The 20,750-nt window shown below is 44.7% G+C and overlaps 1 protein-coding gene across 1 annotated transcript in view; it reads right to left on the bottom strand.

Annotated features, from left to right (window-relative positions):
* The window catches only part of LOC141154391 (solute carrier family 2, facilitated glucose transporter member 6-like), a 31,505-nt gene extending 11,055 nt beyond the window's left edge, over positions 1-20,450 (bottom strand). The window contains exons 1-3 of the mRNA XM_073640242.1: positions 20,063-20,450; positions 2,820-2,982; positions 2,474-2,680 (exon numbers count right to left, since the gene is read on the bottom strand). Of these exons, the coding sequence (XP_073496343.1) occupies positions 2,474-2,680; positions 2,820-2,982; positions 20,063-20,163 (471 nt within the window). The 5' untranslated portion in view covers positions 20,164-20,450. The remainder of the gene's footprint in view (positions 1-2,473; positions 2,681-2,819; positions 2,983-20,062) is intronic.
* Positions 20,451-20,750: the final 300 nt, after the last annotated feature.

Genomic DNA, 20,750 nt, shown 5'->3' on the forward strand with positions numbered 1-20,750 from the left:
TTCTGTCGTTCTAAAATTGGACTTCAGCATGGTAATGAAATCTGCTATGCTGATTAGTCACCATAAATGACCCTTCTGTCCCCAAATATGAGGAGAGCAGCTTACACATACCATAGATTAGTACAGGGCATTGCACTGAGGCCTAGAGGCCTCAAATAGGGAGCTGAGATATGGGGATCTGTATGGTACAGTCCTCACACTGTAGAGTGTATTGTACATTAAAAGGGCTAATAAGTGGAAATCCGGGAATGCATAGCCCATACTTACAGAAATGTCCATGGTATGTGACAGGATGTCCATATTATGTGTGAGGAACAGAGGGATGATTGTGGGATATGGGAACCATAAGATCTATGTGCCCATAAGATGCATTCATTGTGGTAGAATATGTCCATATATATTATATATGTGTCATTGTAAATGTGGTAATTTCCATGTGGAGACTTTAGAAATGTTACTTTCCGTCTAACTCCTCCTCTTTCTTTCACCAAAAGACATGGCAGAAACATTTCCCTCCCTTCTTAGTCCATATTATATCATTACATGTTGATCTAAGTCCGTTTCAATAGAACCCCCTTGGTCCATGTTATATTATTATTACATGTTGATCTAACTCCGTTTCAGTAGAACTCCTTGGACCATATTATATAATTAATTTCACATCCCTATTATATCATAAGTCTGTTTCAGTAGGACTCCTTGATTCATATTGCAGCATTACGTTCATATCCATAGTATATCATAAGTCCATTTCAGTAGGACTCCTTGGTCCATATTATACTGTATCATTACATGTTGATCTACGTCCGTTTCAAATAGAGCTCCTCAGTCTATGTTATTGCATGCTGATCTAACTCAGTTTCCCTCCGGATTCCCTCATCAAAGCTCAGGTGAAAGTGCGGTGGGCAGCTGCAGCATGTGTATTTGCGGGGTCTGTACTTACTGGTCAGCTATTTGATTTTTTGCAGTGGCACTTGCCTATCCAGATGGATTTAATGTTTTTTCCAATTTCATGATACATTCAGTCTTGCACAATTTTTCTTATAAATGTGTATTTATTTATTTATTTAATCATGTAGTTTTATAAATACTTTGAGCACTGTCACTTTATTCATTCATTTATGGGCTACATAATTTAATATTTAATGTTTAATATACTATATGAAAATTATTTGTAGTTATCCACTTATATTTAATAGTTATGCATAGATATACAACAGATTTTTCTATTTTTCATTAAATTATGTGGATCTATCTATTCTATTTCAGCATTAGCAATGGGCAGACCATATTATGTTGTGATGCACTAAATGTTATTCATTACATTTGTATTGGCACCAATCTATTTGGTCTGGACAGTTGTTTTTTTACTCCTTATAATATTTACAATAAGTTTTTCACACTACTCATTCAACTACGGTATTTAAAGAGACTTCTGTCCATCCCTAATCATATTTTTATTACATGATAATTTTTGTCATTTAATCTATATTGCTGCAACAATTACAATATTTTACCTTTGTGTCTGTTTAACCTCACAGTACTACCTCCACCCCCTGCAATTTTTAATCCACTTGTGGATATTTTCCCTTTTTTCTTTTTATGTATTATCAAAATAAAAATTGATATTTATTATTAATTCATTAGTTGTGTATCATATTTTTAGGTTAAATAATTCCAGTGGATACACAACGTTTGTGTAATTAACTGCATGTGTTAACTCCGTTTCAGTAGTACTTCTTGGTCTATATTATTTAAATGTTGATCTAAGTCAGTTTCAGTAGGACTCCTTGGTCCATATTGTATCATTAAGTTCATATTCATACTATATCATAAGTCCATTTCAGTAGAACGCCTTGGTCCATATTATATCATTAAAAGTTGATCTAACTCCGTTTCCATAGAAATCCAGGTGTAGGAATGATTGTTGTCGTTTTTCCACTCTTTGAGACAGTCAGGCCTTTTTTTCGTCTTGTAGTCTGCATGCTATATCAGTAATCAGAGCCACACTAGTGGCTATAGACGTGATATCTGACAATGATTTATCACTGTATCTCTAGTAAACAGTCTGCCTCACATTAGTTAGCATAGGAGTCCATGCAAGCAACCAGTTAGTCACATACCCCAACCCTGTACGATGGCACAGAAAGACATTATGGTTGCGTATTACACAGCCATATCCACTCTATGTTTGCACTGTTCAGTGTCTCAGGTAATTTCAGGTGGGAATACATCCATAACTCAGCAAACATTGGCACATGACACAATTTTTTATGTGAAGTTAGAGACAAGAAGATATTGATATTAGATGCGGAATATAGAATTGGGCATGGATCCTGCTGAGAAGGGAATCAACAGTTTTTCGTATTATTTTGTGCATTATTAATTAGACTATTCTGCATTATTAATCAGATTTTTCTGTATTATTAATCACATGTCTCTGCATTTTTAAACAGATTTTACCAAGTCTTACCGGTATAGATGATGATGTCAGTCCTCCGGCCAGTCCCGTTAGAATCCTGCCCAAAAGTAACATTGAGACATGTTGTGCACTGCCCATGAGCAGGAAGCCCACCGCTGCGGGAAAAGCCGAAAACATGATACTCAGTTTACGTCCCAGACGGTCATTTAGGAACATCGAGCTTATCCCTCCGACACAGCAGCCGAGAGCAAAGACGGACTGTCCGGGGAAAAAAGAAGTGAACTTTATAAGCATTATTCAGAATTAGAAAAGCATGGCTGCTTTCTTCTAATAACAGTGCCACAGCTGCTCTCACACATAACTCATTTAAAGATACAAAAAGAGAAAAGATGTGTACCCCGAACCATGACTTTTCTGCATCTGTAATGTGCAAGACTGGATCAGTATCTTCTTCCAGAACTGGCAGCACAGGTGAGGGGTAAACCAGGCCATAGCCAAAGGAGAAGTTACCAAGAACAGCGGAAAAGGCGGCCAAGAACATCTTCTTGTTATCTAGTGTTCTGTATGGAAGAAGGCAAGAAGAGTTTCAAAATACGAACCCCCAATTTAGTGATTGTTCCTGACATCAAATCATGACCTAGTGGACAAGAGGCCTCAGAGCTCGTCCCCCAACAGTAATTTTCAGACATTGGAGAGAAAAAGGGGTATGACTCTGAGGACTGGATCCTTCATACTCAGTTCATACCACATATGTGGAAGGTGGGTATGGAAGAGCACCTCTTTTTGTGGGCATGCAATTTGGAGCAATGGTGTGTTGCACTGCAGCTGTTGCTGTTGCAAAACTGACTAAAAAAAAGTAAAAAAAAAATATTTTATAGGAATTTCCATGCATGTGATTTTATACCAAGATGTACAAACTTGAATGCTTATTGGATGAAGCAGATCAAGTGATGTGTATTTATATAATGAGGAGGGTGAGGCCTAAAGATATCAATGCCCTTCATCAAGGTGTGCAGAATTATTAGGCAGCTTGTTTTCCTCAAGTAATATGAGCTAAAAAAAGAGATTTAACTGACTGAAAAATCAAAAATTGTTACACATCTTACAGAGGATGCAAGACACAGAAGTATAAGATGTTCAGTGCTCAGATGTCGCACACTAATCCCCATTGCTTATATGGGTAAGCCCCATCTGATTTAAATATGATTGTATTTTCAATATACTAGATCCTTAGATGGAGGGTGGTTTTACCTGTTAACCCACTACTTATAGGCAGTTTTCTGTAGATGGTTATGTGACATTTATTGCTAATTTTTTGATATTATATTACTCTCCATCTGCTGTTTGATACTACTCTGTTTACCTTATATATACTGTTGTATTGAGGGCATGAGGATTGAGTACCTCTGCGGCTCTGTTCATGTGACTCCTACCCCGAATTACTTACTATTTCTATATATACATTTTTTGTATTTATATTTTAAATGACCGAATAAATATGTGTTTTTAATCACTAATATCTTTTGTTTGAGTGGGAATTTACTCCGTATTCTCTGTAGGTTTGTTGATTCCACTTGGGGTTCCCAGTGCACTACTTTTCATATAGATTGCACAATGACGCGCCCCTGGGCCTGCTGTGTCGCGCAGCGTCTCGCGCACGGGGCTTACCCGGAACCGGATCAGATGAGGGTTGTAGTCTCCGAGTGGCGGGGACCCGGTCCGTGCCCAGGGAGTCAAACTCAGTGTGTGGCAGTCTTGATAGATGTTATTTGAGTGTCGACTACGCCACCCGTTGATTTGCAGCTATGGAGCTGCCGCTGCAGGGCAGACCGCTGAGGCCGGTGTAGAATTGTGCAGCGTGATAGTATAACCCCCAACGGGAGGGGTATGGCCTCAGGGCAGCCGACGTGGAAGATGGGGGTAGCAGGAACCACCCAGAGACGGTGCGGTGTAATTCAGGGTCTTTACTGGTAACAACGATAGACCCTCCCGGAGTACTGGCTAGCGATTGGGGCCTGGTCAGTCCTTGAGCAGATGGGATCTCCCCTGGCCAGGCGGAGTTTTAGGCCTCCCAAACTGACTGTACTCTTCTGGCTACCTTGCTAGAAGCGGATATAAGTAGCCCACGTCCCTGAGTGTACCGTGTGGTGCTCACCCGTATGGCCGGTGACTCGGGGCCTTCTAATGGCTTCCGCTCCACGATGGCGGTGCTGGTCCCACGCGTGTGACCGTGCCTTCGGGTTTCTGGGCCTGAGGACCTGAAATCCCCTGCCGGTCGGCTTCTGCTGCTGGGTAAGAGTTAGTCCCCACAGCCTCGGACGCCGGGTCCGGTAAGAAAGCTTCTCAGTCAGGGCGAGCTCTGCAGCTGCCAGCCCCTGACTCTTAGTAGTATTGCTCCCACTGAGCTTCTGCTGTTTCTTCCTATGACTGCTTCTTGTCTCTACTCTCCTTGACTGACTAACCCTGCTTCAGCCCCGAGTTTATATAGGGGAAGTTCTTCCCCTCCCAAGACTGGGCAGGAGGTGTGGCATGCACAGGATCCCTGACCAAAGGACCTCCCACCTGCTCTCAGACATAACATTACATTACTGTGGAAACCAGACCCCTGGGGTGCCACATTCCCCCCTAGTAAAATTTAGTACTCCGGGACTAAACACATTTTTGTAAACATAACAGAGTACAACCAAAACATTATAATAAAGAGACACATAACAATGGTCACGGCGTGTCCGCAACCGGGTGCAGTCTTTGAGGGAAAGCAAGGTGTCCATTTCACCAAAACAGGGAGACGTAACCAGGTAGGGGTCTGTCCTACCCCGAGTCCTTAACAGTCTCTAGTCCATCCTGGGTTACGCTCCAACTATGTACAAGGGATTCCCGGTAAATCCACCAAGGACTCCTACAAATAACTAGAAACACAAAATTATTCACAAGCAACAATACACAGGTAACCACAAATAAAACAATTTATACACTTCAAATCCTCCAACGTGCGGGTAACTGGCCCCTAGTGGCCCTAGTGGACCTACGGAGCTGACTGTCTAGCCCTGAACTACAGGGTGTAGGAGCTGTCAAGGGTAAACTGGGCAGCTGTCTACCGGCTCTTTGGCTCACTAGGGATATGGCAGGCTCACTGCAAGCAGAGGGTTGATCCTCCTGGTCTGCTGGTGTGGGGTCTTCTGCCTCCTGGACCGGCTGTTCTTCCAGCTCTACCTGTTGCTCCGTAGGTGCTTGGGATGCTGGTTGGAGGAAGGTGAGTACGGGTACCACAACTGCACCATTGACTTGAGTCCAAGACCGAGGGAAGTCCCCGAGCACAGTACTAACCATATCTTCCCTTTCCTCTACGGGTCGATGGTCTTCTTGTTCCTCTTCAGGGTTCCTCAGTTGTTCGGGACACTTTTTCAGGTGGTCCCGGGATACAATGGCTGTGGTTTCCCCTCCGTCTTTACTGATGGTACAAACCTTCGGGTTCTCGTGGCTTGAGGGCAGTACGGTGTACGGGTCCTTCTCCCACTGGTCGTCCAACTTGTGGAGCCGTCTCTTCCTCTTCAAGACCTGCTCTCCGGGTACCAGGGGAACAGCGGGAGCATACTGGTTGTAAGTTTTCTCTTGTCTTTCCCTAGCCTGACAGAGACTTCGCTCCACGCTCTCCCGTACTCTCCGGTACTGCTGCTGCCTCTCTGCGTCCCAGTCTGCTTCTGGTGAAGTGTCCTCGGGTGTCAGGACTCCCATTTCCAGGTCAACAGGTAACTTACCAGGTCTTGCCCTCATTAGGTAAGCCGGGGTACAGTTGGTGGAACCTACCGGAATCTGGTTGTATAGGTCCACCAGATCGGGCAGCTTCTCAGGCCACAGACTGCGTTCTTCCAGGGGCAACGTTTTCAGAAGATCCATTACCACCTGGTTCATTTTCTCACAAAGTCCATTAGTTTGCGGATGATAGGGTGTCGTCCTTATCTTCCGGCAGCCATACAGAGTGCAGAATTCTTGGAAGACCTCCGCTTCAAAGGCAGGTCCCTGGTCTGTCAACACTTGGTCCGGGTACCCGTGTGGACGGCAGAAATGCTGCTGGAAGGCTCTCGCTGCTGTTCGAGCTGTTAAGTCCTTGACGGGGACGACAACCAAGAACCGGGAGTAGTGATCCACGATGGTTAGTGCGTAGACGTAGCCACTTCTGCTTGGGGTCAGTTTTACATGATCCAAGGCTACCAGTTCCAACGGCTGCCGGGTGACGATGGACTGCAGGGGAGTCTTCTGGCTGGCACGGTCCTTCCTTCTTAGGTTGCACGGGCCACAGTCTCTGCACCACTTCTCAATGGTTCCCCTCATGCCTACCCAGTGGAATCGCTCGCGCAGCAGGAACTCCAGCTTTTTCCACCCGAAGTGTCCAGCTCCGTCGTGGTATGCCTCCATCACCATGGCTGCGTCTCTTCGTGGCACCACTACTTGCCAGAGTAGTTCATGCGTCCGGGAGTTAACCATTCTGCGGCACAACTTCCCCTTGTAAAGGAACAGTCGACTCCTCTCTGCCCATAGTTGTTTGGCTTCCTCCGGAGCGTCTGGTTCAAGGCAAGCCTCCGGGCGAGTCAGCATCTCCTTCACCAGTCGAACGGCAGGGTCGCTGTCTTGCGTTTCCACCCAATTGTAGTGAGGTAAGGGGTTCAACGTAGCAGCCTGCTTACTCCTTACCCGGTGGGAATACTGGATAGTCCCATGACGGTGGAACGCAGGGAGTTCAACTTCTTCCAGTCCCTCCGGATCTTCTCCTTCGTCCGGCAGGTTGGGCATCCTGGACAGGGCGTCCGCGTTGGTATTGGAGCGTCCGGCCCGGTATTTGATTGTGAACTCGTAGTTGGACAGACGGGCCATCCACCTCTGCTCCAGGGCACCGAGTCTTGCTGTGTCCAGGTGTGTCAACGGGTTGTTATCCGTGTACACGGTGAACCGGGAAGAAGCGAGGTAATGCTTAAAGCGCTCGGTGACTGCCCATACTACGGCCAGAAACTCCAGCTTAAATGAGCTGTAATTCTCGGGGTTCCTTTCGGTGGGTCGCAGCTTTCGGCTGGCGTAGGCGATTACTCGTTCCTTCCCCTGCTGGATCTGGGACAGTACGGCTCCTAGCCCGATGTTACTGGCGTCGGTGTAGAGGATAAAGGGCTGGCTATAATCCGGGTACGCCAGGATTTCGTCCCCCGTGAGGGCCATCTTCAGCTGGCGGAAGGACTCTTCTTCCAGCTCCTCCCATTTGAAGGGCTGCTTCTGGTTCTTGGCCTTCCGAGACTGGCCTATCAGGAGGTCCTGCATAGGTGCTGCCTTTTTGGTGAAACCGGGAATAAACCTTCGGTAGTAGCCTACCAACCCGAGGAACTGCCGCACTTCTTTTACGCTGGAGGGGCTTGGCCATTCCTTAATTGCGGTGATCTTATCAGGGTCGGGAGCCACTCCGTCAGCGCTCACCACGTGCCCCAGGTACTGCACCTTTGGTTTCAGGAGGTGACACTTGGAGGGTTTCACCTTTAGGCCGTAACTCGCCAGAGCTTCGAACACTTCCGCCAGGTGTTTCAGGTGGTCCTCATACGTCTTGGAATATACGATGACATCGTCCAGGTACAACAGGACCGTCTCGAAGTTTCTGTGGCCCAGACAACACTCCATTAGTCGTTGGAAGGTTCCTGGTGCATTGCAGAGTCCGAACGGCATGCAGGTGAACTCGCTAAGTCCCATCGGGGTGGTGAATGCGGTCTTCTCCCGGTCCGCCTCTGCTACAGGAACCTGCCAGTACCCGCTAGTGAGATCCAAGGTAGAGAAGAAGTTAGCAGATCTTAAAGCAGCCAATGACTCCTCTATCCTTGGTAAGGGGTACGCATCCTTGTGTGTGATACGGTTGATTTTCCGGTAATCTACACACATCCTCATGGTGTTGTCTTTTTTTCTGACTAAGACTAGTGGAGCTGCCCAGGGGCTACAGCTATCCCTGATCACCCCAGCCTCCTTCATGTCTCTAAGCATCCCCTTGGCGTGTTGGTAGTGTGCAGGGGGTACGGGTCGATACCTCTCTTTTATGGGAGGATGGTCTCCCGTGGGGATGTGGTGTTCTACCCCCTTGACTCGCCCGAAGTCTAACGGGTGTTTACTAAACACTCTCTCGTACTCTTGAACCACCCGATAGACTCCCTGTTTCTGATGTGAGGGAGTGGAGTCAGTACCCAAATGTAGTTGCTGACACCAGTCCTCCATTGTTTTCTTAGAGCCGTTACCTTCCTCCGGGTGAGATGGAGGCAAGGGTTCCACAGATTGTATAGCATTTTGGTTAATGGTATATAATTTGGCTAGCGTGGCATACCGGGGCAGGTACACTTCCCTCTTCCCGATATTGATTATGCGAACGGGCACCCTCCCATGGCGTACATTAACCACCCCCCGTGCTGTCAAGATGGTGGGCCTACTGTCTGAGTAAACTGGTTCTACCATTGCCTGGTAATCTCTACCTCTCAGACCAATAGCTGCCCGGCACCAAATCATCATTTCACTTTTTGGGGGCATGGCAATAGGAAAAGGGTCACACATTCTTACGCTACCAATCTCACCGCTGGAGAGTTCCACCTGTTGCCGTCGCATCAGTGCCCGGATCTCTTTCTGGAGCACCCGCTGCTCGCCGGAGCTGGCGTTCTTGGCAACCTGCTGTAAAAGAAAAATCACCTCTGCAAGACAATTTTCAATTACATTAGTTCCTAGCGTTATCTTTGGGTGACTCTCGTGTTTGTCAATGTCTACAATAATCAGTCCCTGTGCTGCTAGTTCGACTCTACCAATTTTAATGGTTGCCTCTTTAAATCCGATCTGTGGCACGGGCTGACCATTGCTGGCGATGATACTCAAGTCGTCGTCAGGGTAGCGGGTTATATCCGAGTCATTCCAGTACTGCTTGAAGAGCACGTACGGGATGGTGGTGACCTGTGACCTGGTGTCCAGTAGGGCACTCATAGGGATGCCATCCAGTACCACAGGCAAGACTGGCCGTCCTCCGACATATTTGTCGCGCCAGTTCGATGGGCCTGGTGATCTTTTTCCTGGGGGTTGGCCCTCTACCCCCAGGTTGTGCCAGTTTAAAGGACAGTACCTTGCCATATGTCCGGGTTGATTGCAGCGGCGGCAGATGGGTCGTCCGTCCTCGTTGTACCGGTCACTGGGTCTTCCTCTGGCCGGTGGGGTCCTCCTTGGTCGACGCCACGGGATGTTCTCCGGTCCGGATGCCAGCTGGATCTTCCCTGGAGTGGAAGCCTGTAAAGACTGCACAGTTCGGGTTAACGCAGCAACGCTTTTAGCTAGCTCTTGGACCTGATGGTGCAGGTCTGGAGCCGGGTCATTGTTCAAAGCCTGCGCATCAGCCCCTACAGGCCCTGCCGACAAGGGCGCCGCCTCCTGGTGGTAAGTGATAGCTGGGCGCCTGTGGGTCACAGCGCCATCCGGTGCCGGTTCTCGGAGCACCCGGATGGCTCTGTCCTTGAACTGTGCAAATCCCAGATGAGGGTCCTGTAGGGCCATTGCCCGCAACTGGGTTCGGTGGGCATTGCAATATAAACCCTCTATAAATTGTTCAGTCAACAGCCTGTCCTCGTCTCCTACGCCGTCAGGGTCGGTCTGCTTAACGGCTCTCAGGGCCTCTTGTAGGTTCAGGGCATAGTCCCTTATACTCTCATGGGCCCGCTGTTTGCACCCGTAGAATCTAAGCTTGATCTCGGCTGAGGTGCGGGTATCAAAGGTGTCCCTCAGCCGGGTTAGTATCCCTGCGACAGTCCTCCCCCCAGGTGGCCAGGACTTTACCTCCCTTCGGGCTGCTCCGGTTAATTGGGCCACCAGGATGCTCACTTTTTGCTCCTCTGTGAGGGGGTACACCTGGAAGAGGCTATCCAGCCTTTCTCTAAAGTCCTGCAGGGTATGTGACTCCCCTGAGTACTGGGGTAGCCAGGCTGCCCCCGGGATATAGGGCATGGTGAAAGGCATGACCGCGACAGCGGTGGCGCTGGCGGGGGTTGAAGCGGTGAAGCTCTCCTCCGTATCCGACATCCTTCTCCCCCCTAGTGTACCGTGGCCTACCTTGCGATGATCCTCTTCCGTAGGCCGCGGCTCCGCAGTGGATCGTCAGGGTTGAGGACCTTCCGTCGCGCTCTGGTGACGTCGGCGTCTGCTGGGCTCCTTCCAGGACCTTACGCAACGTCCGGACGTGAGGCGGGGCTTCAGTTCTCGCGGGCTTTTCGGAGTCCACGCCCCTCTTCTTCCCGCGTGGCGTCCTCAAGATGGCGTCCAACGGCGGGAAAACTCCACGGATGGCGGGAAGAAGGCTGAAGATGGCGCCGGATGGCGGGAATCTTCACAGATGGCGGGAAGGAGGCGGAAAATGGCGCCGGATGGCGGGAATCTTCACCGATGGCGGGAAAACTTCACGGATGGTAAGTTTTAAAAGTCTCTTTTTCAGGCACGCAGTACCCGGTGGTTGCGGGCACGAAATCCTGCCGACTACGCCAAAGTTGACGCGCCCCTGGGCCTGCTGTGTCGCGCAGCGTCTCGCGCACGGGGCTTACCCGGAACCGGATCAGATGAGGGTTGTAGTCTCCGAGTGGCGGGGACCCGGTCCGTGCCCAGGGAGTCAAACTCAGTGTGTGGCAGTCTTGATAGATGTTATTTGAGTGTCGACTACGCCACCCGTTGATTTGCAGCTATGGAGCTGCCGCTGCAGGGCAGACCGCTGAGGCCGGTGTAGAATTGTGCAGCGTGATAGTATAACCCCCAACGGGAGGGGTATGGCCTCAGGGCAGCCGACGTGGAAGATGGGGGTAGCAGGAACCACTCAGAGATGGTGCGGTGTAATTCAGGGTCTTTACTGGTAACAACGATAGACCCTCCCGGAGTACTGGCTAGCGATTGGGGCCTGGTCAGTCCTTGAGCAGATGGGATCTCCCCTGGCCAGGCGGAGTTGTAGGCCTCCCAAACTGACTGTACTCTTCTGGCTACCTTGCTAGAAGCGGATATAAGTAGCCCACGTCCCTGAGTGTACCGTGTGGTGCTCACCCGTATGGCCGGTGACTCGGGGCCTTCTAATGGCTTCCGCTCCACGATGGCGGTGCTGGTCCCACGCGTGTGACCGTGCCTTCGGGTTTCTGGGCCTGAGGACCTGAAATCCCCTGCCGGTCGGCTTCTGCTGCTGGGTAAGAGTTAGTCCCCACAGCCTCGGACGCCGGGTCCGGTAAGAAAGCTTCTCAGTCAGGGCGAGCTCTGCAGCTGCCAGCCCCTGACTCTTAGTAGTATTGCTCCCACTGAGCTTCTGCTGTTTCTTCCTATGACTGCTTCTTGTCTCTACTCTCCTTGACTGACTAACCCTGCTTCAGCCCCGGGTTTATATAGGGGAAGTTCTTCCCCTCCCAAGACTGGGCAGGAGGTGTGGCATGCACAGGATCCCTGACCAAAGGACCTCCCACCTGCTCTCAGACATAACATTACATTACTGTGGAAACCAGACCCCTGGGGTGCCACACACAATGCTGCCAGTTCGGTTCAATTGTTTATGTAAGAGTGTAATAAGAAGCAGTGAGTTTCCTGAAGAGCCTTTGCAGAATGTGCCATTGGTCAGGCCTCTCGAAAAAGCACCCGCGATACGCGCGTCGAGGCTGCCCTCCACGACAGACACCTGCCCTCATGTGGTCCCCTTTCTACATGTGACAATATTTGGGGTGAGTCACCATTGTCCTGTACATGACATGCACTATGGCAGCTGATTAATGGTACAGGACTATGGTATACGTGATCCCCATATATTTAGTGGTATATTTAATTGTCCATGTATACCACCTCTTTCTGCCCCGGTTTATTTCTCTTTTCTGCCCCTACTGTCTTTTCATTATTATTTAATACTTATTACATTTCCTCCATTTTGGAGGATGTGTGTGTAATACTTGTATGTTTTATGATATTTATGTAATTTCTTGAATATATCTATATTACCCCTCCTTTTGGGCTATAGATTAAGTGGGGTCTTTTGATCTGCATGTCTGCACTTTACATTATATTTCTTGCCATTTTTTAATGGAGTTTTATATGAATTACTAATAAAGCTTTTTTATGCCAATACGCTCGTTTCTTCTCCTGTCTATATATATCTTGTTCGAGTTGGCGACACGGATATGGGATGTGAGTGGTATTTCCTCCACACCGCTTTTGTGTGAATCTCAATATGTGGGCTATTGTGTTTCTCATTATACAAGCAATCAGGCTGAAAAAAGTGAAAGTCCCATAGTGGGACAAAAAGTAAAAAAATAAAAAAAAAATTGTAAAAATATTAAAATAAATAAATATATATACTGTATATATGTAGAAAAAAAAAAAAAAAAAGCAGCACAAGCAAACAACTTGTAAATGGGTGGGTGCCTGTCCTCCAGGTAAATACCAAACCTTCTTACATATGAAAAAAATAGTAGAAACAGCACTCCAAAAATAGATGATTTATTAGGTCAGCAAGAGCTGTGGCAAGAGCTGGCTTGAAAAAGGCAGTATTCAGCCGACACGTTGACACAGCTCTTGCTGAGCTAATAAATCATCTATTTTTGGAGTGCTGTTTCTACTATTTTTTTCATATATATACAGTACAGACAAAAAGTTTGGACACACCTTCTCATTTAAAGATTTTTCTGTATTTTCATGACTATGAAAATTGTACATTCACACTGAAGGCATCAAAACTATGAATTAACACATGTGGAATTATATACTTAACAAAAAAGTGTGAAACAACTGAAAATATGTCTTATATTCTAGGTTCTTCAAAGTAGCCACCTTTTGCTTTGATGACTGCTTTGCACACTCTTGGCATTCTCTTGATGAACTTCAAGAGGTAGTCGCCGGAAATGGTCTTCCAACAATCTTGAAGGAGTTCCCAGAGATGCTTAGCACTTGTTGGCCCTTTTGCCTTCACTCTGCGGTCCAGCTCACCCCAAACCATCTCGATTGGGTTCAGGTCTGGTGACTGTGGAGGCCAGGTCATCTGGCGTAGCACCCCATCACTCTCCCTCTTGGTCAAATAGCCCTTACACAGCCTGGAGGTGTGTTTGGGGTCATTGTCCTGTTGAAAAATAAATGATGGTCCAACTAAATGCAAACCGGATGGAATAGCATTCCGCTGCAAGATGCTGTGGTAGCCATGCTGGTTCAGTATGCCTTCAATTTTGAATAAATCCCCAACAGTGTCACCAGCAAAGCACCCCCACACCATCAAACCTCCTCCTCCATGCTTCACGGTGGGAAACAGGCATGTAGAGTCCATCCGTTCACCTTTTCTGCGTCGCACAAAGACATGGTGGTTGGAACCAAAGATCTCAAATTTGGACTCATCAGACCAAAGCACAGATTTCCACTGGTCTAATGTCCATTCGTTGTGTTCTTTAGCCCAAACAAGTCTCTTCTGCTTGTTGCCTGTCCTTAGCAGTGGTTTCCTAGCAGCTATTTTACCATGAAAGCCTGCTGCACAAAGTCTCCTCTTAACAGTTGCTGTAGAGATGTGACTGCTGCTAGAACTCTGTGTGGCATTGACCTGGTCTCTAATCTGAGCTGCTGCTAACCTGCGATTTCTGAGGCTGGTGACTCGGATAAACGTATCCTCAGAAGCAGAGGTGACTCTTGGTCTTCCTTTCCTGGGGCGGTCCTCATGTGAGCCAGTTTCTTTGTAGCGCTTGATGGTTTTTGCAACTGCACTTGGGAACACTTTCAAAGTTTTCCCAATTTTTCGGACTGACTGACCTTCATTTATTAAAGTAATGATGGCCAGTCGTTTTTCTTTACTTAGCTGCTTTTTTCTTGCCATAATACAAATTCTAACAGTCTATTCAGTAGGACTATCAGCTGTGTATCCACCTGACTTCTGCACAACACAACTGATGGTCCCAACCCCATTTATAAGGCAAGAAATCCCACTTATTAAACCTGACAGAGCACACCTGTGAAGTGAAAACCATTTCCGGTGACTACCTCTTGAAGCTCATCAAGAGAATGCCAAGAGTGTGCAAAGCAGTCATCAAAGCAAAAGGTGGCTACTTTGAAGAACCTAGAATATAAGACATATTTTCAGTTGTTTCACACTTTTTTGTTAAGTATATAATTCCACATGTGTTAATTCATAGTTTTGATGCCTTCAGTGTGAATGTACAATTTTCATAGTCATGAAAATACAGAAAAATCTTTAAATGAGAAGGTGTGTCCAAACTTTTGGTCTGTACTGTATATATATATATATATGTATATATATTTGAAAAAAATCAAAATATATTGTACCGATAAATATTTTATGAAAAAATAAATAAACAAAAAAAGTAGACATATTTGGCATCGCCGCATCAGGAACGACCCGACCTATAAAACTGACCGACTAGTTAACGTGTTTAGTGAACACCTTAAAAAAAAAACCAAGGCAAAAAACAATGCTTTATCATACCGGCAAACAAAAAATGGAATAAAACACGATAAAAAAGACAAATGTAAATAAAAATGGTACTGCTGAAAACATCATCTTGTCCCGCAAAAAACAAGCCGCCATACAGTTCCATCAGCTGAAAAATAAAAAAATTATAGCTCTCAGAATAAAGTGATGCAAAAATAATTATTTTTTCTATGAAATAGTTTTTATTGCGTAAAAGCGCCAAAACATAAAAAAAAAATATAAATGTGGTATCACTGTAATCGTACTGACCCGAAGAATAAAGCTGACTTATCAATTTTACCACAAGCGGAACAACATAAAAAAAAACAATAAAACAATTCTTGAATTGCTGGTTTTTGTTCATTCTGCCTCCCCAAAATCGGAATAGAAAGCAATCAAAAAATGTCATGTGCTCGAAAATTGTACCAGTGAAAATGCCAACTCGTCCCGCAAAAAACAAGCCCTCACATGACTCTGTCGGTCAAAATATGGAAAAATTATAGCTCTCAAAATATGGCGATGCAAAAACTTGTTTTGCAATGAAAAGTGTCTTTTAGTGTGTGACAGCAGCCAAACATAAAAACCCGATATAAATCTGCTATCCCTGTAATTGCACCAACCTGAAGAAAAAAGTCGTCTAATCACTTATACTGCATGAGGAACCACGTGAAAAATAAATAAAACCAATTCTTCACCTGCTGTTGATTTGTTCATTCTGCCTCCCCAAAGATCACAGTAAGGCTTGGCGCACACTTATACTGTGCTCTGCTCTGAGCGCTTACACCGGGGTTTCTGTGTTAATCTCTGAAACACATGATTCAGACGGAACCGCCGGCAGAAGATTTCCTATATTGAAACAGATGGAGGCACTGTGGACGCCGTCTGGCCTGTGATCCGGCGGTGTCCGTCATTTTAGGTGTGCATAAAAGTGCCGTCGGCCACAGTTGTGTCCATCTCTGAAAAAAAGGACACCGCTGAACAGAGGCCAGATGGAGTCTAGAGTAACTCGGCGACCTCATTATAGTGAATGGATCCCTCGGAGGTTTCATCTGAAGCACATTACTTTGAGAGTTAAATGGAAATCCCGATGTAAGTGCTCAGTGTAGAGCGCAGGATAAATGTGATCCCAAACATTATGTAAAATGTTCCAAACAAAAGCTTCAAATCAATACACAAAAAAGCCCCCAGGCAGGTTCGTCAACTGTTATTGAAAACATAGGGGGCTTTCACGTTACTGGTAGTACAAAGGATCTGGAAAAGCAAAATGGCTCTTTGCTCCCCCAAAACAAAATCCAGAGAATTCTGCACTCCCAAATCCAAATGCCGCCCCTCCCTTCTGAGCCCCAGTGTGCCTAAACTGCAGGTAGTGTCCACATGTTTTGCATTTCTGTAGCGATGAGAGCCCGCTTAATTTACGGGTGCATGTCTCCAGAAGCATGAGCTGGGCATACCGTACTGGTCACTACAACATACTGGTCACTACAATGGCAGTTTGCAATTTTCACTCAGCAACATCCACTGCTGCTTGTTTCTTGGAAAACACCCATGGAGTCAAAATCGTCACTACACCTGTAGATAAAATCCCAAAGGGGTATAATTTCCAAAATGGGGTCACTTGAGGGGGGATTCTGCTCTTCTAGCACTTAGGGGCTCTGTATATGGAGTCTGCAAACTATTTTAGAAAAATCTGCGCTCCAGGAGGCAAATAGCGTTCTGTCCCTCCCCAGTCTCGCCGTGTGGCTAAGCAGTACTGTACAGACACATATGGGGTATTTCTACATTCAGCAGACATTGTGGGATAAATTTTGATGACATTTTTAACAATTTACCAGTGTAAAAATGGAAAATCTGGAGCTAAAACAAAATTTTGGAGGTAAAAATGTAATTATTTTTTTCTTTTCTGTCCAATGGTATAAAATTCTGTGACCCACCTGTGGTGTCAACATGATCACTGTAACCCTAGATGAGTTAATTGAGATGTGTAGTTTGTAAAATGGGGTCTCTTATGGGGGGATTCTGCTGTTCCGGCTCCTCAGGGGTTCTGCTAATATGACATTGCACCTTCAAACCAGTCTAGCAAAATCTGAACCCTAATATGGCGCTCCTTCTCTTCTGAGGTTTGCACTATGCCTCAAAAGTAGTTTTCTACTACATATGTGGTATCGTACTCGGGAGAAATTGCACAACAAATTTTGGGGTCAATTTTCTCCTGCTGTCCTCATGAAAATGAAAATATTTGGGGCTAAAACAACTTTTATATGAGAAAAATATATTTTTTTCATTTTCACAGATCAACGTTGTAAAATTCTGTGAAGCACCTATTGGTTCAAAGTGCTCACCACATGTCTAGATAAATTCCTTGAGGGGTCTAGTTCCCAAAACAGGGTCACTTGTGAGGGTTTTCCACTGTTTAGGCATAACAGGGGCTCTCCAAACATGATATGACACCCAAAGACCATTCCATCAAAGTCTGCTTTCCAAAACGTCACTCCTTCCTTTCTGAGCCCTGCTGTGCGCCCAAACAGTAGCTGTCTAATACATATGGGGTATCTGTGTACTCAGGAGAAATTGCACAACAAATTTTGGAGTCCATTTTCTTCTGTTACCCTTGTGAAAATAAAAAATTTGGGGCTAAAAAACATTTTTGTTGGAAAAATTTTATTTTTTTATTTTCATTGCTCAATATTATAAACTTCTGTGAAGCACCTGAGGGTTCAAGGTGCTCACCACACATCTAGATACATTCCCTGAGGGTTCTAGTTTCCAAAATGGTGTCACTTGTGGGGGATTTCTACAGTTTAGGCACATCAGGGGCTCTCCAAATGCAACATGGCGTCCGCTAATTATTCCAGCACATTTTACAGTACATTCAAAAAGTTAAATGGCATTCCGTCCTTTCCAAGCCCTTCCGTATGCCAAAATTGTAGTTTTCAGGAGTAATTGCATAACAAATTGTATGGTGCAATTTCTTTTATTACCCTAGTGAAAATGCAAAATTTCGGGCTGAAAAACATTTTTGTGGGTAAAATGTGATTTTTTTTATTTTCACAGCTCAAAGTTATAAACTTCTGTGAAGCACCTGAGGGTTCAAGGTGCTCACCTCACATCTAGATAAGTTCCCTGAGGGGTCTAGTTTCCAAAATAGTGTCACTTGTGGGGGATTTCCACTGTTTAGGCACATCAGGGGCTCTCCAAACGCAACATGGCGTCCGCTAATTATTCCAGCAAATTTTACATTCAAAAAGTCAAATGGCGCTCCTTCCCTTCCGTGCCCTTCTGTACACCCAAACATTGGTTTTCCCCCATATATGGGGTATCGGATTACTCAGGAGAAATTGCACAGCAAATTATGGGGTTATTTTTTTCCTGTTACCCTTGCGAAAATAAAAAAAAATTGGGTCTAAAGTAAAATTTTTGTGACAAAAAGTTAAATGTTCATCTTTTCCTTCCACATTCCAAAAATTCCTGTGAAGAAACTGAAGAGTTAATAAACTTCTTGAATGTGGTTTTGAGCACCTTGAGGGGTGCAGTTTTTAGAATGGTGTCACTTTTGGGTATTTTCTTTCATATAAGCCCCTCAAAGTTATTTCAAATGTGATGTGAGCCCTAAAAAAATTATTTTGTAAATTTTGTTGGAAAAATGAAAAAAATCGCTGGTCAACTTTTAACCCTTATAACCCCCTAACAAAAAAAATATGTTTCTAAAATTGGGCTGATGTAAAGTAGACATGTGGGAAATGTTATTTATTAACTATTTTGTGTGACATATCTCTCTGATTTAAGGGCATAAAAATTTAAAGTTTGAAAATTTTCAAAATTTTCGCCAAATTTCCATTTTTTCACAAATAAACGCAAGTGATATCAAAGAAATTTTACCACTATCATGAAGTACAATATGTCACGAAAAAACAAATCTCATAATCAGTGGGATCCATTGAAGCGTTCCAGAGTTATTACCTCATAAAGTGACAGTGGTCAGAATTGTAAAATTTGGCCTGGTCATGAAGGTGAAAACAGCCTTGGGGGCTAAAAGGGTTAAAGATGAAAAAATAACTTCATGGCTCCTTCCTCACCAAAACTTTATTGAGCAATTATGGGCCCTTCTTAAACAGGAATTTTACAGTGAAGGAAAACAGACACTTCTCTGAACAGTGTGTGGAGGTTGTGGTCGGAGCTGCCCAATAAGTTGATCATCAACAGATTAATAAACTGACAGACTCCATGGATGGATGGTTTATCACTGTTAATGCAAAGAAAGGCGGCTATATTGGACACTGATCTCTTTATGGAAATGTCAGAAACTTATATTTATATATATTGAGTTGTTTGATTATTATTCTCACTGTAACAAATGAAAATAAACTTTATGTTTTTCATATAGTTGCATAATAATTCTGCACCCAGAGATATTTTCCTAAGAAAGACAAATCTGCACTTTTACTTTCTTAAATATTCAGTTTTCAGGTTTATTTACCTTTTGAGTGACCGATAATTTTATAATTGTTCAATAATAAAATTACCGTAGTCATCAAAAATACAAATTGCATAATAATTGTGCACTCAAGGTAGAGATATTCTGTTACTCAAGTGATTTCCATTCAGCAAGCACTCATTTCTATGTCAGTGAGATTTTGAAGTGTTGTAACATCTCCAAAAAAAGAGAAGTGACCATTACTGTATCCTGTCTGTAGCCTACAATGAAGAAATGATCTAATTCACTCTGAAGTTAGATAGATAGATAGATAGATAGATAGATAGATAGATAGATAGATAGATAGATAGATAGATAGATAGATGTACGGTAGACAAAGACAAATAAATAGAAAGACATAAAAAGATACTTAAGGATAGATAAGAAACAGACAATAGAAAGATGAAAAATATGATGGATACAAGGCAAAAAACATAACTAGATAGACAGATGATAGAACGATATGAAAATATGAAATACATCGTTAATAGATAGATATGCGATAGACATGAAAAGACGGATAAATAGGTATGAAATACAATGATGAAAAATAAACAGATAAAAGTAAATAGATAAAAAGATATGCAGATAGACGATAGATAGAAGATACAAGTAAATAGATAGATATGAGATAGATAGATAGATATGAGATAGATAGATAGATAGATAGATAGATAGATAGATAGATAAATAGACCACTCACTTTATATATTTCTTTTCAGCTTCTCTCAGGGCTTTCCCCACAGACTGATAATTTGATTTTTCAGGGTCGCTCAGGAGAGGTTTGTTGTCCATGGTGGACATGTTGTGAGGTCCAGTCGGATGATTTTGTGGAGTTCTGCCAGTTACTTCATGCTGCTGTAGTCCTTGCTGTGCGGAGGAGAGGACTGTGCCCTGAAGGCTTCAGAGGTGGATTTCTACCACTGGGGAGGGTCAGTGTCATCTCCTCCTCATTGTGTAATAAAGGAAATCTGCACTTGTTACATAGTGGATGTCATGCAGCTGATATGTCATGCAGCTGATATGTCATGCAGAGGTCCTGACTGCATAGGGGGAAATCTCATCATTCATGACAGAAGTGAGCAAAACCACATAAGGACTGGTTAAAAGCACAGTGCCCAAAGGGAAAGGGGACACTACCTCTGGCAAACGTGCTTGGACAAGACAAAGTTTTAATTTCCCCAAAATGGCCACACTTAATTTGCATTAGCTAGATGGAAACTCTGAACAAGCTGCTGTTGACGGATCAGTTAGGCTGACTCTGTATTATGGCTACAACCCCCATATCATTCATTGGAGCATGTGATCATAGTTGGCTCTGTGTTGCCATAGTAAAAGGGATCCTATAAAGGTGTCTGTATCATGGTTGTCTAAAATGAATAACGGATCTA

This window comes from Phyllobates terribilis, unplaced genomic scaffold (assembly GCF_046119375.1).
Source record: "Phyllobates terribilis strain yellow unplaced genomic scaffold, ASM4611937v1 Scaffold_7__3_contigs__length_470593459, whole genome shotgun sequence".
In the NCBI taxonomy this organism is placed as follows: Eukaryota; Metazoa; Chordata; class Amphibia; order Anura; family Dendrobatidae; genus Phyllobates; species Phyllobates terribilis.